This window comes from Schistocerca americana, chromosome 2 (genome assembly GCF_021461395.2).
Source record: "Schistocerca americana isolate TAMUIC-IGC-003095 chromosome 2, iqSchAmer2.1, whole genome shotgun sequence".
Taxonomy (NCBI): domain Eukaryota; kingdom Metazoa; phylum Arthropoda; class Insecta; order Orthoptera; family Acrididae; genus Schistocerca; species Schistocerca americana.
The window spans coordinates 732,041,585-732,057,136 of NC_060120.1; the positions used below are offsets into that span (position 1 = coordinate 732,041,585).

The window sequence follows — 15,552 nt, forward strand, 5'->3', positions numbered from 1 at the left end:
GAGTTTCTGTTACTGAGAAGGACTCTGAGAAAGTGGCTAAACGATGGAGCGTACTGGAGAACACAGAGAAAAGAAAGTTGACACAGATCAATAAAGCTGCACCTGTCCTCCAAACCCAACCAAAAATCCACAAACTGAATCTTCCTGTGAGACCCACATGCCAAAATTACTCTCTGGAAATTTCATAGTACAAGAAGACAGAACCATTAAAAACACTACACAGCTAATACAACAAATAAAAGATATAAAAATCCTAGACAGAGCAACACTCCTCTCATTTGATATAGAAGATATATTCCTACAAACCAGTAACAGAAACAACAGAAATCATAGATAAGAAATTGAAAGCTTCTAGTTAACTCCCTGATGAACAAATTAAGGAAATATGCACATTAATAAAGCTCATAACAGAACAAAATTACTTCCAATTCAATAATGAACTTTATTTACAAGAATACGGATCACCAATGGGGTCCCCAGTTTCAGGAGCCTTAGCAAATAATTTTGTAAACCACAATGAACAGATAGTTTTCAAAAAAATAGTAGCAAAAGAATACAACCTATTATATTGGTTCAGGTATATGGATGATATCCTTTGCTTAAAAGATGAACCACAAACGAAAATCGCAGAACTACATACTGACATCAACAAGATACATAAAAATATAATATTCACAATTGAAAGAGAACAGAACAAGCAAATTAACTTTCTGAATATAACAATCAAAAACAAAACAATAAGCATATTTTTTTTTAATTTACCATAAACCCACAGCAATGGACATTATCATTCCCCAACCCCTGAACCATCCACACTCACAAAAGCAAGCAGTACTGTGACACATGCTCCATAGACTCAATACAGTGCCACTCACCAAAGAAAACTACCACAAAGAACTGGACATAATAATGCAGATAGCACAAAATAATAGTTACAATAGTAACATAGTCACAAAGCTAAGCAAAAAAATTAAAAGTACAATGAAATCAGAAATCACCAAACCACAGAGAACAACACAATAGAACCAAACACAAACACGCAGACCCATAACAACTACACGGGATACATAGAAAAAGATTAAAGAAAACACAAGATGGTACACAATGACATACAACCAAACTCACCCATAAAATCACTAACATTTTCAAAAGATAGGGAATAAACATATCTTACTCAACAGACAACTCTATACAAAAATACACCCCAAAACTGACAAAAACCAGAGACATATACCAGAAAGCAGGTATATATGAACTACAGTGTAACACTTCTGAAGGTGAATACATAGGGCAAGCAGGTAGAACATTTGATGTCAGATACAAGGAACACAGTTAGCCTGTTAGCCTACAGTTAGCCTGGAAATATGGGACAAATCACCCCACATTTGGAGAACACCTAAGAGAACATGATCACAAACCGACCACTATAGAAGAGGACATGGAAATAATTAGAATCAACAATAAAAGACACCTCCTAACCCTGCAAGAAAATTATCACATACAAAAACCAAAACAGAAAGGAAAACCAAGTTGAATGATTAAGTACACATGCCAAGCAATTCATTGTTTACACTAATAGATAAAATAATAGAAGAATGCTCCCAAAGAGGATTAATATAGTAATACCATCCAATATAATAATAATAGCACCCAACATCTTTATACTCACTTACCCATAACTGCTCTACAGAACATTGAAACGAAAAGTCAAATCAGCTGTCAACAAAGCTTTCAACCACTCGCTAACAGTTAGTACATTCATATTCAACACCATACAATTCAAACCACTACCCCCCACTCCCCCCCCCCCAACGAACACACACACACACACACACACACACACACACACACACACACATACACACACAAAACTCTCCTCTGCTCTCTCTCTCTCTCACTCATATACACACACGATATAAATATCATAAAAATAAGCTAGTTTTAGACATTCACTTTGTTAGGTCGGCAAAGAGTAGGTAATTACAACAGAGATGAGGAAACACGTAATGGAGTCGCAATATTTACGTTGTTAAGAGAAGTGCCCAAAGAAATAGTTATATTGAGTGGAAAAAGGACAATAGCACACCACAAAGGAGAAGGAGAAACATGGTGAGTAGTGTGAAAAAGGTCAGAACTCAAAGTTGTGCTTATATGTCGGTAATAAAGTGATTGTGCGATCTACAGACTAGACAGAAAACGCAGATCAGCAACTTGTAAGTAATTTCTTTTTTACATAAAAACTGCAACGTGAACTGTTTGATAGCCCAAAAATAACAATACTGTATCGTTATAGATCTGACTGATGGTGCCTTAAAAAAGAAAGAAGCGAAACTCGTTTGGGAAAAATAAATTAAGTGGCAGCAGGAAAAGGCAGTTTTATTTACAAAACAAGTGTTTCTATGGTTGCTGCGCAGGATGGCCAATCAGACAAACTTGTTATGATGTTCTTTATTTCATTGACTTCTTCACAACCTTTGCCATCTGGATCTTTCCCACCAACACCGGCTTTTCTGAATTACGCAGGTGGGAACTCTCCCAGTAATATTTCGAATGTTCTCACCACCTTCCTGGCCTCAGCCTTTGTTAGTCACTGTCCTTACCCATCAAGCCACTTCCCTGTTACCATTCAAGCACATCACAGCCTTCTGTTCCATCAACGCACGCTCAGTCCTTTTTCTCTCCTTTCCCTCTATCCCCCCCCAAAGTGTCTAACACAATCCCCCTTACGACCCCAGCCTCCTCCTTACCCCCACCACCAGATGCCTCATCAATAATTTGCTGTTGCTCGCAATCTGGCTTCAGCAGCCAGAGACTATGGTCATATGGGTGTCACTTGCATCTGACTGAGTGTGTGTGTGTGTGTGTGTGTGTGTTGTCTACTTCTGACGAAGGCCTTGTTAGCTGAAAGCTCATTTTCTGACAGTCTTTTTATTGTTCTATCCATAAATCAGTATCTCCGCTACATGATGAGTAGCAACGCTCCCCTTCATAATATTGTTATATTCCATCCAAGATTGTCCTATGTTTTATTTATGAATACTGATTTACATAAGCGTGAACATTCCGCTGCTTGTCAGAACCAGTGGTGGTGATGAATACTTGGAGGAGTGATCTGAACCACAGTCCCAGGTCTCGTTGAATGCTGCTATAGATTAACAGCATTATTAATACTAAAAACGAACGTATTCTGTTAAAAAATGAGATTTACTTTAGTGATATTCGACTTTTGCTTGTAATGTTTCTTCGCTCATCTCATTCCCATCCTGCAGAGTCACTACTTGCCTCTCATCAAAAGTGAAGAGTTTTTCCCTCTCTCTCAGCGGCCAAGACTTAAAGGTCTCTGGAACATAATGGGATAATATACGGGATATGATAATTAGTGTTCCAGTTTCAAAATACTGTAGTAAGAGAACTACTTCTCAGAATTACGTCCAATTTGAACCGTGTATTATTAACACAGAGGGAATCGTCATGAAAGAAAAAAAGTTAACGAAAATTCGAGCAACAGATAGCGCCATAAGCGTCAGAATATGCATACTAGCAGACGTGTGGTACAAAGCTGTTCGTCATTTGTGTCTGAGGCGATCAGTAAGCCTATATCCATGAAGGATGGCGCACTGCTGGTAAAGCTCATTTACCAAAATGGTGACTGCCCCAGCAGCCCTGCAGAAGTACTGCCACTCAAGGGTATGAAAATAGGCATTGGTCTAATGTCAGCTATGTGTCTGGAGAAAATGATTACACAATTCTAAAAGAGAGCTTCTTTTGAAGAGCACTGTAGCAGAGGGAGGGAAGCAGTTGATCTGACGTCTGTCGAAGATGTGGCCACAACATTGCAGAAGGGGTCGAACGGCGATGTGCAAATATGCAGTGCATAGAGGCTTGCCCGAATGTTGGACGTGCCTGCGAGCACGCCGCATAAAATCCCACGAAACATCCTGTATAGCTCTTTATACGAAATCACTCGTGCTCAGGAGTTACTTCCTTCGGACCTGCCAGCAAGATGAACGTGCGCTCTGGAATATTTTGCTCGCATAGAAGTGGACAACGAATCACCATGGATCGACCATTCTGTGGACAGACGAAGCCCTTGTCTGTTTCCGAAGACAAGTCAATACGGAGAATTGCAGAATATGCGGAACGGGAAATCCATATGTGCATCAAGCGGTACCGCTTCATACCGCAAAGGTGACTGTTGGAGTTGGTTTGTGGCATCGTCCATCGTAGGGTCCTACTTTTTAGAGGCATAAGTCCTGCGGGTCTTGTTACTTATACCGTCACTGATAAACGCTAGAGACTTTTGAACACCAAAGTCATTCCAACACTTGAACTGCGTGGACGTGTGTGTCGGATCATTTTTATGCAAGATGGCGCTCCTCCGCACATTGCTCAGTCAGTGAAGCGGCTGCTGCAGAGGCATCTCTGATATGCCAGAATTATCAGTCGTGCCGGCCTGGGTGGCCGAGCGGTTCTAGGCGCTACAGTCTGAAACCGCACGGCCGCTATGATCGCTGGTTCGAATCCTGCCTCGGGCATGGATGTGTGTGATGTCTTTAGGTTAGTTAGGATTAACTAGTTCTAAGTTCTAGGGGACTAATGACCTCAGCAGTTTAGTCCCATAGTGCTCAAAGCCATTTGAACCAATTGCCAGCCGTCATTTCCCTACAGCCTGGCAGTCCAGATCACCTGATCTTAATCTGACTTCTGGCTACCTGAAAAATGTTGTATTCAGTGCTCCAGTTACTAACGGTGCTGAAGTGAGGGCACGCATTGCGCAACACATTCTGAGCGTGACCTCCGCGACACTTAGATCTGTTGTGGAACATACTTTTCCTCGATTTCAACTTGTGGGTGAAAACAGTTTTATCATACACTGCTCCAGTCTCACAACAACTAGAAACCGATATAATTTTGCTTTTTATGTTATTTTTAGCTCCTGGACAATTAAAAACAGATGTTATTTTGTTCTTATGCGGTTTTTGGTCAAAAACCGATTCTTTTCCATCCGATGTGGTACGATCTCGCTGTGGTGAATGGGTTTACCGTGCCACAACTGTTGACTGCGGAACTTGTGCAGTCATGTATACTGAACAACGCGGATCGTGTAATGGCGCGTACTTCGATTCATGTCATTGGTAGCCGACCCCATTTAAGTAAAGACGCTTACAGCTCCATCTACTGGCAAAATTGTCGTTTTTCCCCCTGCGTCAATAATATGCTCTTCAATTTGAGTTGAATTGCTCTTTCTACAGCATTTTTAAACCTGAACATACAGACAAACCAAGGAGTCCGACAACGGCGTAGCTCATCACCTACACTTATACATTAATGATTGAGATATGGAAGCATATTTTTTTAACACGGTACTTTTTGTAGACGATCTTGCTACTGTACAGGATAGCGCGTGCTCGCTACAAAGATCCATCTACAGTCTGAACCAAATTTCTAAAGAATACAGTGCGAAAATATCCATTCCAAAAACAGAAGTGATGGCTTTCAAATGGACAAAACTGCTCAATACTATGAACGTTATAGAAAACAAAACTACCGAACAACGTAGTACTTCAGTTACCAGGGAAATATTATGAGCTACCAGAATGAACTTGACATTGACAACAAACTGTAGAAAAATCATATGATATGTGGAAAAGTCAACAGAACATTGAGAAATAAAGTGAGGAAAGATACAAAATTCAAGATTGATGGTTATGGTCACCCACATATTCCCATTTGGAAGTGAAACTAGGACAGTTACTAAAAAGCAAGAAAGTGGATTCCGAGGGGTATAAACGAAATTTCTAGAAGAGTTAAGGTCTGTACAAGATTAGACAGACTAAGAAACGAAGACATTAGAGCAGAGAATGGGATATATGTTATAAATGAGGAGATCGATTATAATAGACAAAACTGGCTGGAATATCTGCAAAAATGGCAGATTCAAGACTACGAAAAGAAGCCTTAAGTTGCAGACCTACGGGTGCAAAATCTAAAGGAAGACCAAGAAAAAGATGGCTGGATACTTAGAAGGAGGCATGAGCCTGTGGCCTAGACCATGGTGCAAGATGTTGTTTTACATCTGGGAAATTTGTGGTAAGGTCTTGTGGGACCAAACTGCTAAGGTCATCGGTCCCTAAGCTTACACACTGTTTAATATAACTTAAAGTAACTTACGCTAAGGACGACACACACTCATGTAATGTAAGAAAACTCGTACTTGTTCTATTTATTGCGGCAACAACTTCCGACTAGACTTCACAACCCACTCACGAAGTACTGGTACCGTGTGTTACTATATTACTGGTAGCATAGCATGATGCAATACCACAGTCCGCTGCAGTGGTGGGCTAGATTTCCACTTGCCTATGTGGCCAGGGGGGCAGGGTGAGGAGTGGGGGGAGGGGCTCTCTCACAATGGCGATGGGCACAGCGACTGTACACCGAGGTGAAAAACGTCATGGGACAGAGATTTACACGCGTACAGATGGAGGTAGTATCGCGTACAAAAGGTATAAAAGGGCAGAGCATCGGTGGAACTGTCATTTGTACTTAGGTGATTCATGTGATATCGGTTTCCGTCATGATTATGGCCGCACGACGGGAATTGACAGACTTTGAACCCAGAATGGTAGTTGGAGATAAACGCATGGGACATGCCATTTCGAAAATCGTTAGGGAATTCAACATTCTGGGATAGGCAAGGTCAAGAGTGTGCCAAGAATACCAAATTTAATGCATTAGCTCTCACCACGGACAATGCAGTGGCCGACAGCCTTCACTTAACCCCCTGAGAGAAGTGTTATTTGCATATTGTTGTCCGTGCCACCAGACACGTAATACTGCGTGAAACAATGGCAGAAATAAATGTGGGACGTACGACAAACGTATCCGTTAGGACAATTCGGTGAAATCTGTCGTTAATGGGCTATGGCAGCAGACGATCGACGCGAGTGCCTTTTCTAACAGCACGACTTCACCTGCAACACCTCTCTTGGGATCGTGACCATATCGTTTGAATCCTAGACGACTGCAAAACCGTGGCTTGGTGTCCCTATTTTAGTTAGTAACAGCTGATAGTGGGGTTCGAGTGTGGCACTGCCGCCCCTGAAGCCATTGACCCAATTCGCCGACAAGGCAGTGTGCAAGGCAGTGGTGGCTCCGTAATGGTGTGCGCTGAGTTTTCATGGAATGGACTGGATCCTCTGGTCCAATTGAACCGATCACTGACTGGTAATGTTTGTGTTCGGCTACGTGAAGACAATTTGCAGCTGTTCATGGACTTAATGTTCCCAAATAATGATGGAATTGTCACGAGGACACAATAGTTCGCGGCTGGTTTCAAGAACATTGTGGACATTCGAGAGAACAATTTGGCCACCCAATTCGCCTAACATCAATCCAATTGAACATTTATGAGAAATAAGCGAGAGGTCAATTTATGTACAAAATTCTGCACTGCCAACACTTTCGCAATTATGGACGGCTATAGAGGCAGCGTGGCTCATTATTGCTTTAGGGGACTTCCTACGACTTGTTGAGTCCACGTCACGTCGAGTTGCTGCACTAAGTTGAGAAATGAAGATCTCACACGATATTAGCAGGTATCCCATCGTCATCACAGTGTAAATACTCGCCGTTCTGCAGTAAGTCTTTTTCTAGAACATTCGACACCAACTGACATCGTTTCCACGCCTCCTGACGGTCCTATGTGAGGCCAAGCAGCATCAGCTTTGCCTAACAACATCATCACCCAGCTGCTGGTCTACAAACCGCCGATAGTCCTCATGATTCTGGGTCTGGAGGCGGGAGAACCTCCTGTATGTTGCCTCCTTTCAGCACTGCAGGTGTCTCTAAGAGCCCTGCATTCAGTGACCCCACAGAGACATCTATAGATCATCATCACAGTGCCGCGCCCTCCGTGGCATTCCGCTGAAATACCACACACGTATTGCTGCAGGCCGAGCACACTAACAGGTCTTACGCTGAAATAGCAACCTCTGCCTAGGAAACTATAAGCGCTACCTAGATCCCGTCAACAACTGCTGTCTGGGAATTTTGCTGAAGAAATTATATTATTACTGATACCGTGCTCACCATGGTACTGGTGACGCACACACACACACACACACACACACACACACACACACACACACATCGTTCTGGAACAGATATGAAATTACTGGCGTTACATTCTGGTGCAACTCTAAACAGCCACAAGTGTAGTTACTAACAAACACGGACGCTCAATTATTGCAAGACTTTCCGTTGGATATATTAGGCACTCCAAGTAGTATCAAGAAGACGGAAGTCCCGATCATTCTGTACAAATAACTACCAGAACTTTTTAACAGAACATTTGGAGATAATTCCGTTGCGCACATGACTCAACAGATACACAACAGTACTATTACAGGCCGGCACTCATCTTCTCATTTCTGAGAAGCAGCCTCCAGGTGGCGCTGGCTATTAGGGTCCATTTTCTGCTTCACCGTCACGTCGATCAGCGTGTGGCATTTGTCAGCCGGTAGTGTAGCTAGCTACTGAAGAGAACCTTGTCAACAGTGCTTCTGCCTAGTACTGCCAGGAATTGAGATCCTTCCACCAACAACGCGCCATGGACACATCTGACAGTAGAGATCTTGCAGTCAGACGGTATATTTCAGTGCCAGCAGCTAGCTCAGTTCAGTTCCTGAGTTACGCTACGGAGTGCAGTTCTTGAGCTCGGTTCAGAGGACAACATTTCTGGCATAGATTTGCTATTTACAGGGAAGCATGACAGTCTATGTTGCATAATTACTTCCACTCATAGTGACAATATCAAAGACTGTCAAGAGACATCAAAGTTAGTTAGATTTCCTTGTGTTAGGTATTGGACATTACGTTATTGAAGTTATGTTGTCTCTGACGTCATAGTGCCAGTATTTCGGAACTCAGATAATCCCAGTGTAGAGCCTGTCACAGTATGCCCTGGTCGCCACGTTCGATCGCCATCTTGTATTCCTGATCACCCATCTCGGATTATGACGTCTTACTAGAGCCACGCCTGTAAATCAATTCTGGGTCAGTCTGCCAGATTTCAACACTGCTGTAAATAGCCCAATAGGTCTGAAATGGATTGTGACGTCATAGAGCTATGCCAGTATGCCTTAATCGCCATCTTGTATTAGGTCAGACATCTTGAATTCTGACATCATAGTTCGTCTGATGCTTGTATTCCAAGTCTTAGGTTGTGACGTCATAGAGCCAATGTCAGTATTCCAAGTCAGCCAGCATGGCAATGCCTCATTTTGAATTTTCCGTCTATTTATACTTAGGATAATAGCTCTACTCTCATATGAAACACACTAGCGCAATTGGGCTATTTTTTTTAATTTCCCTCCAAAACTGGAACTGTCCACCACTTTAAACAATTCAGTTGACGTTTGTCAGATGGTGGTGAGAGTGGGGTGTGGGTGGTATTGAGTGTGTGGAGTTGGGCTCAGGGTGTGATGGGTGTGGGGTGGGGTGGGATTGGGGTGGTGGAGTGGCAGCAGAGGATGGATGGGGTTTGGGGTGTGGGGTGGGGGAAACCCATGAATCATCCATGTTATCTTCAATTATGTCATCAGTGACACTGCCCTTCAGCTCTCCTTACATACCTACATACTTCTGTGGTCACTGTTAAGAGACCTTGAGTCTGTTAAGAACGATGCCACTGCTCAGTAGACGAAGGAAACGAATTATTTAGAATAATTAATGACACTGTACCCTGTGGCAGTCTGATGGAATGGCTCAGGTATGGCGAATGCCTGGATAACATTACCTGTCATAACATATATTGCCAACAGTGAAATATTGAGGGCGTGGTGTCACAGTGTGGGTGTGTTTCTCGTGGTTACAGTGTTTACTCCTCATTGTTCTTAAGGAAATCTTAAATGTGGGAAGATATGAAGACACTTTACATCATTGTGTATTGCAGACAGTAGATGAACAGTCAGAGAGTTTGATTGATTGTATCAGCATGACAATAACATTCCTATTAGAGTCCAGATCTGGACCCAATGGAGAAGCTTTAGAATGAGTTAGAACGTCGACTCCCCTCCAGACCGCAACTTCCAACCCCACTACATTCTCTAGTTTCGGTTCTTGTGGAGGAGTGGGCTGTAATAGGTTGTATACGGCCAAATAGGTATCGAGATTTTCACTCGTTGTGTTTTCCCTTAAGCTGCTAGTGTGGAGGCTTCTTTGATTCGTTAAATACAGGTTATCTACGTTCAATGTTCGTTGATGTGGCTGAAAGTGTAGCGAACAAAAGTTCGCTTTGTTCTGTAGACATACGAAGTACTTGTGCGAAAGATCAAGTCTTCTAGTGTATACTAGCATTTTTTTGTCATTAGTGCAAAACGGCGTTATTTAGTAAATATCTGTACTTTATAAGAGAATTGTAAATAAACTGTCCTGCAATGCACCGTCTTGTACCTCATAGAGGTTTTCAGGAAACTATACAATGAGAAATGTGGTACCAATTCTTACTTTTAGTAGAATTTTGTGGCACTAAATACATTCAATATTGTAACAACTATCTTGAAAATAAACATACACATTAGTATTCGCACTCATCTGACATACAGAAGTATAGCTTGCTGGCCGCTCTGTGGGTAACAAAAACGAGATGCATTGTCGTGACTCTCACAAAACCCTCATATTGCAAGAATTACAGAAAAAATATCTAGTTATTGAAAAAGATGTTTAGTCTTTGTCTCTTGATCTTTATGATAACTGTGCAAGTGCTTTTATTGGTTAACATGTTTGGGCTGCAAGGTTTGATTGAAAGTAATGAACGCAGTGCTTATGCAGGCTTCAATATTCGTAGCCCACACTATTTGTTGCATAATAGACATGTTGTATAACGCATAGCTACTCCATCAGCACGATGCACAGATGTGCGCTCTTGCCCGTGCCCCTCTACACGTTGTGCACGCCCTGCTCGGCAGCGGGCAGCGAGGCTGCTCATGCTGATGCATCATGCAGTGCAGTGGGTCATCTTGGGAAAGCGGGGGGGGGGGGGGGGGGAGGGCGTGAGTGGGTTGAGCTTCAGGAGCTACGCTACCCAAAAAAGCAGGCACATGATGGCAGCCGATGTTATTGCACGTACAATAGCTTACTTACCATCACCCATCATAACAAAACTACTGATTTCTGAGCACAGCCGCAGGTCGCACCTAATTCCCAATATGTGTGATCATTCCAAAAAAGACAGTACCAGATTACATTTGTCCAGCATCGAGGCTCAACACATTATATCTTTCTCCATTCCTTTCTCCATTTCAGCTGTAGGAATAAGTTACCCTATGACCTATCTGTTATCCAAAATCACTCTGAATGCAAACATATATTTTTCACCATTAGTGTAGCGCCTTTCTCTGTGCTATCCTCATCATTCTATCTTCGTTTTCTTTTCATCTCATTTGCTAAAAAACACCCAATTATTTCTCACTCTTCCTCTGATCAATCAACTCCTTCTTCACATTCATCCTCCTGTACTGGTATTATGCGTTTCTGTCATGTGTGACTTCTTACATTCGACAGGCACATAAATAGGAAATTGCTTGCTGTTAATAACACTGATGTCTCTTAAAATCACATTTTGCTGATTATACAAAATATGATTATTACTGTTACTATTATATGTTACTCACGTAACACACTGTAATGTTTACTAACAGTGGAAGCGCAATTACACGTGAAATAACTGCATAAACAAATGAAACTTAGGTGTGGCATCCAGGAAATTATTTAGGGAAAATAAAATGTAATTACAGTGTATCGATTACAACAATTTGCATACTTCATCTTTTTATTTATACAATTAGCACATTTAAACACCCATATTAAACTAAGTTTTATGTAATTGGTCTGTTTGTCTGAATGTCTCATGTTCATTGACTGAACTGACCACTTCATAACTTGCTCTCCAACGTGACGTGTAAATAAATCGAATATTGCATCCTGAACTAAGACCCCACAACAAGATTTACAAATTCTTTAGCTTTTTTATTTGTGGCGATAATCGCTTTTACTATTTAGGTATCTCAGGTATACGTCTTCATAGCCAATTACGACTTTCTTTAAAGATACTCATTCCAAAGCTTCTTTCAATTCCGCGCCAAGAGCACATCCTCTCATTCAGTAATGTCGCAGGGAATTTTCTTGTCGTAGCCGTCTGACATCTGTGGAACGTGACCGCAGGTGGTGGGCGACTTACTCGAGGACCACCTTCCTGTATGGCACCCCGTCAAACAACGTGTCCACCAGGTTCTGTGCTATGGCTCGGTCCGATTCGTACATTGCCGGACCTACCTCTTCAACGAGTGCTTTCCAGTTCTCGTTCAGAACTTTGTTGGTGTTTTCACCTGAAATGAAATCAAATACATTTCAAACTGAAAAAACACTTATTTGTCAACAGCAAACAATACATTTTAGTAAGAGAGGAAATGTTAATGCAGCTTCTACGAGTATGTCATCTTTTAATCCATGCGCTGAGAATCCTACCGCTGCGAAACTAAATTAAATTTGTGCCGAGTACACGGTTACGTAACGTAAAAACAATCCAACGTCGAAAGTGAATGAAATTATAGAGAATGTTTTACCAAGTGTTCAAAAACGGTTCAAATGGCTCTGAGCACTATGGGACTTAACGTCTAAGGTCATCAGTCCCCTAGAACTTAGAACTAATTAAACCTACCTAATCTAAGGACGTCACACACATCCATGCCCGAGGCAGGATTCGAACCTGCGACCGTAGCGGTCGCGCGGTTCCAGACTGTAGCGCCTAGAACCGCTCGGCCACCCCGGCCGGCTACTAAGTGTAGTGAAATATGTTGGGTCTATTATTATACAGTTTTTGTTGCGATCAGTATTTCGCAAACTGTTAAAGCTGTAGGGTAGAACGTAATTGTGTTTTCAAAAGGGGTTCACATTCAGTGGTACAGCGAATTGGTGGTATCTGTGAAGGAAGGAAACAAGGAAGGTTAGAGTTTGGCGACATGTCAAAACGAAGTCGTTAGAGACTGAGAATAAGCTCGAATTAGGAAGGAAAGGGGAAGGAAATCGGCCGTGCTCTTTAAAAAGAACCGTCCCGGCATTTGCCTTAAATGATTTAGGGAAAAACACAGAAAACCAAAAACTGCATGGCCAGACGCTAATTAGAACCGTCGTCCTCCAGAATGTTGGCCCGATGTGGTAGCCACTGCACCAGCGTACTCGGATATTGAGTGTATTAGAGGGGCGAACCTGAATGTAGTCATATACACAGGGCGATTCACCTGCAACCCACAATGTCATATCTGGGCCTTCTCGCTCGCTACGAGCAAACCATTACACTACAGAGAAAAATTAACAGGACCTTTTTGTAGGAAATTAAATGTAGTTAAATTTTTTATTAGAATACGTTTTCTTTAGAGATGGTAGTTTTCGAGTTATTCCAAAAATACGTACACAATCGATTTTCAAACACTCTCACACTCAGTAAGCTTCGGTCAGCATTTCTAGTAAGTTGTTCATCGCACTTCCTCCTGCCACTGTACAAAAATTTGCTATTCCGCGAATTACCTCTCACAGTCCATCGTTTTTGGTCTTCATTGGCTGGCCTTATTGTACCACCGGCTTAGTCGAGCGCTTCCAAATTGTAAAATTGACATTTTTTACAATGTACATAACAGCTTTGTGAATATCAATAAACCATTAAATCGTTGTACTCTTCAGGCCTTCTGACAACGAAACTACATTACTTGTAGAGGTTAAGTTTGAATCGAATTGTCAGCGTCGTTGGTTTTAGTGTTACGTTTACAAAAGTCACTTTTCTTTCATTCCTTTCGCGGCTACGGTTAAATTAGAAATGCTGACGAAATAGCCGACTACGCTGGTGGTCTAATAGTCCAGTCAATAGAGACCAAAAAAGGTTCGAATATCGGTAATAGTTCGTATATCCGGAAATTCTTGTTCAATGGTAGAAGGGAATTCCTCGACCAACATACTAGATACCGTGACTGATGAGGGATGCGTGTGTGGATGGAGTTGCGTTTCAAGGTCACTTTTGTACGTTTTTCTTGAATAACTCGAAAACCGTGGCCTCCAACGGAACTGCATCCTAGTACAAAACTTAGCTATATAAAATCTCCTGCGAAAATGTCCTGTTAACTTTTTTGCAGTAGCTAGTAATAGTCTGCGTGTAGCTTGCGAGAGAATATGAAAATCTCTCGCGTTGTTTCCCAAGGTCAGATATAAAACTGCGGGTTGCAAAAAACGACATCGGTACAGGCAGCTGAATCTCCCTGTATGACACGCATTTCCGGCTTTACTCATCTGCAGAAATGAGCAAGTAGTAATAGAGCACAAAGCCGTACCTTTCCTTCAACACATTTGAGTTTATAGTTCAACGATCATTCCCTGTATATTCATCCGGGAGCTTCTCCACTAAAAGCAAGTTTAGCTTTTCCCGTTCTATTGACTGACTTTTTTGATAAGACTGCTTGGTGTTTAAAGTCACAGACATTGAAAGAATATGGTTATATTGATACTACAGGGGCTGAGTATATTTATCAGATTCACATCTTTCACATTTATGGCCAAAGCCTCCAGAAAATCACCGTGGCAAATTAACAGTCGCCTTTCAGTGTCTGGAATTCAATGTGATCTGTAGAACGCATTTCCAGTTCGAAAATATCTGTGTTTCGACCTTAACGTAGTTGTACAGTGTGCGGCAGTGTTCATAGTAGGATATTAAAAACACACCGTCAGGCATCAACTATAATTTATTTGTTACGTCTTATGTCAATTAATAATTAAAGGTATGCCATTTACTAATGTGTAGGTCATTGTCCATTGCGTGGATTACTTTTTGAATATGACTCCTGTCAAATGACGCCCCCTCTGCACAACACATTCGTCTAGGCGGCGTTGGAAGTTTTCCATAACTCGGCGTAACGTATTCCCTGGGACATTGCCGACAGCGGTTCTGATGCAGTGCGTCAGCTCAAGAATGGAGGCACAACGTTTTCGAAACACTTCTTGCTTCAGGTAGCCCCAAATTAAAAAGTCTGCACGTGAAAGGTCAGGTGAGCGAGGCGGCCAAGAAGTGTCACCAAAACGCGAAATTAATCTACCGGTAAATGTCTGTCGCAAGAAATCCATGCAATTCTGTCACCATTTCTGAGTTGAAGGATCGCATCAGAACTGCCGTCGGCAATGTTCCAGGGAATACGTTACGCCGAGTTATGGAAAGCTTCCAACGCCGCCTAGATGAATATGTTGTGCAGAGGGGGCAACATGTGACAGGAGTCATATTCAAAAAGTAATCCACGCAATGGACAATGACTTATACTTTAGTAATTGGCATACCTTTAACTGTTAATTGACATAAGAGGTAATACATAAATTACAGTAACTGCCTGATGGTGTGCTTTTAATACACTACTATTAACGCTGCCGCACACTGTATTATATTAAATCCTAACAGCACAGTTTAATTATTATTAATTATTCTTATGTAAATATGATGTCTTAATAATGATTGAA

The 15,552-nt window shown here is 41.8% G+C and overlaps 1 protein-coding gene across 2 annotated transcripts in view; it reads right to left on the reverse strand.

Annotated features, from left to right (window-relative positions):
- Window positions 1-11,837: 11,837 nt before the first annotated feature.
- Window positions 11,838-15,552, reverse strand: part of LOC124595457 (protein takeout-like) — a 75,020-nt gene continuing 71,305 nt past the window's right edge. The window contains exon 6 of one of the 2 annotated variants that reach the window (XM_047134204.1): window positions 11,838-12,389. In XM_047134204.1, the coding sequence (XP_046990160.1) occupies window positions 12,238-12,389 (152 nt within the window). In that variant the 3' untranslated portion in view covers window positions 11,838-12,237. The remainder of the gene's footprint in view (window positions 12,390-15,552) is intronic. The other variant, XM_047134206.1, reaches the window with a different exon arrangement.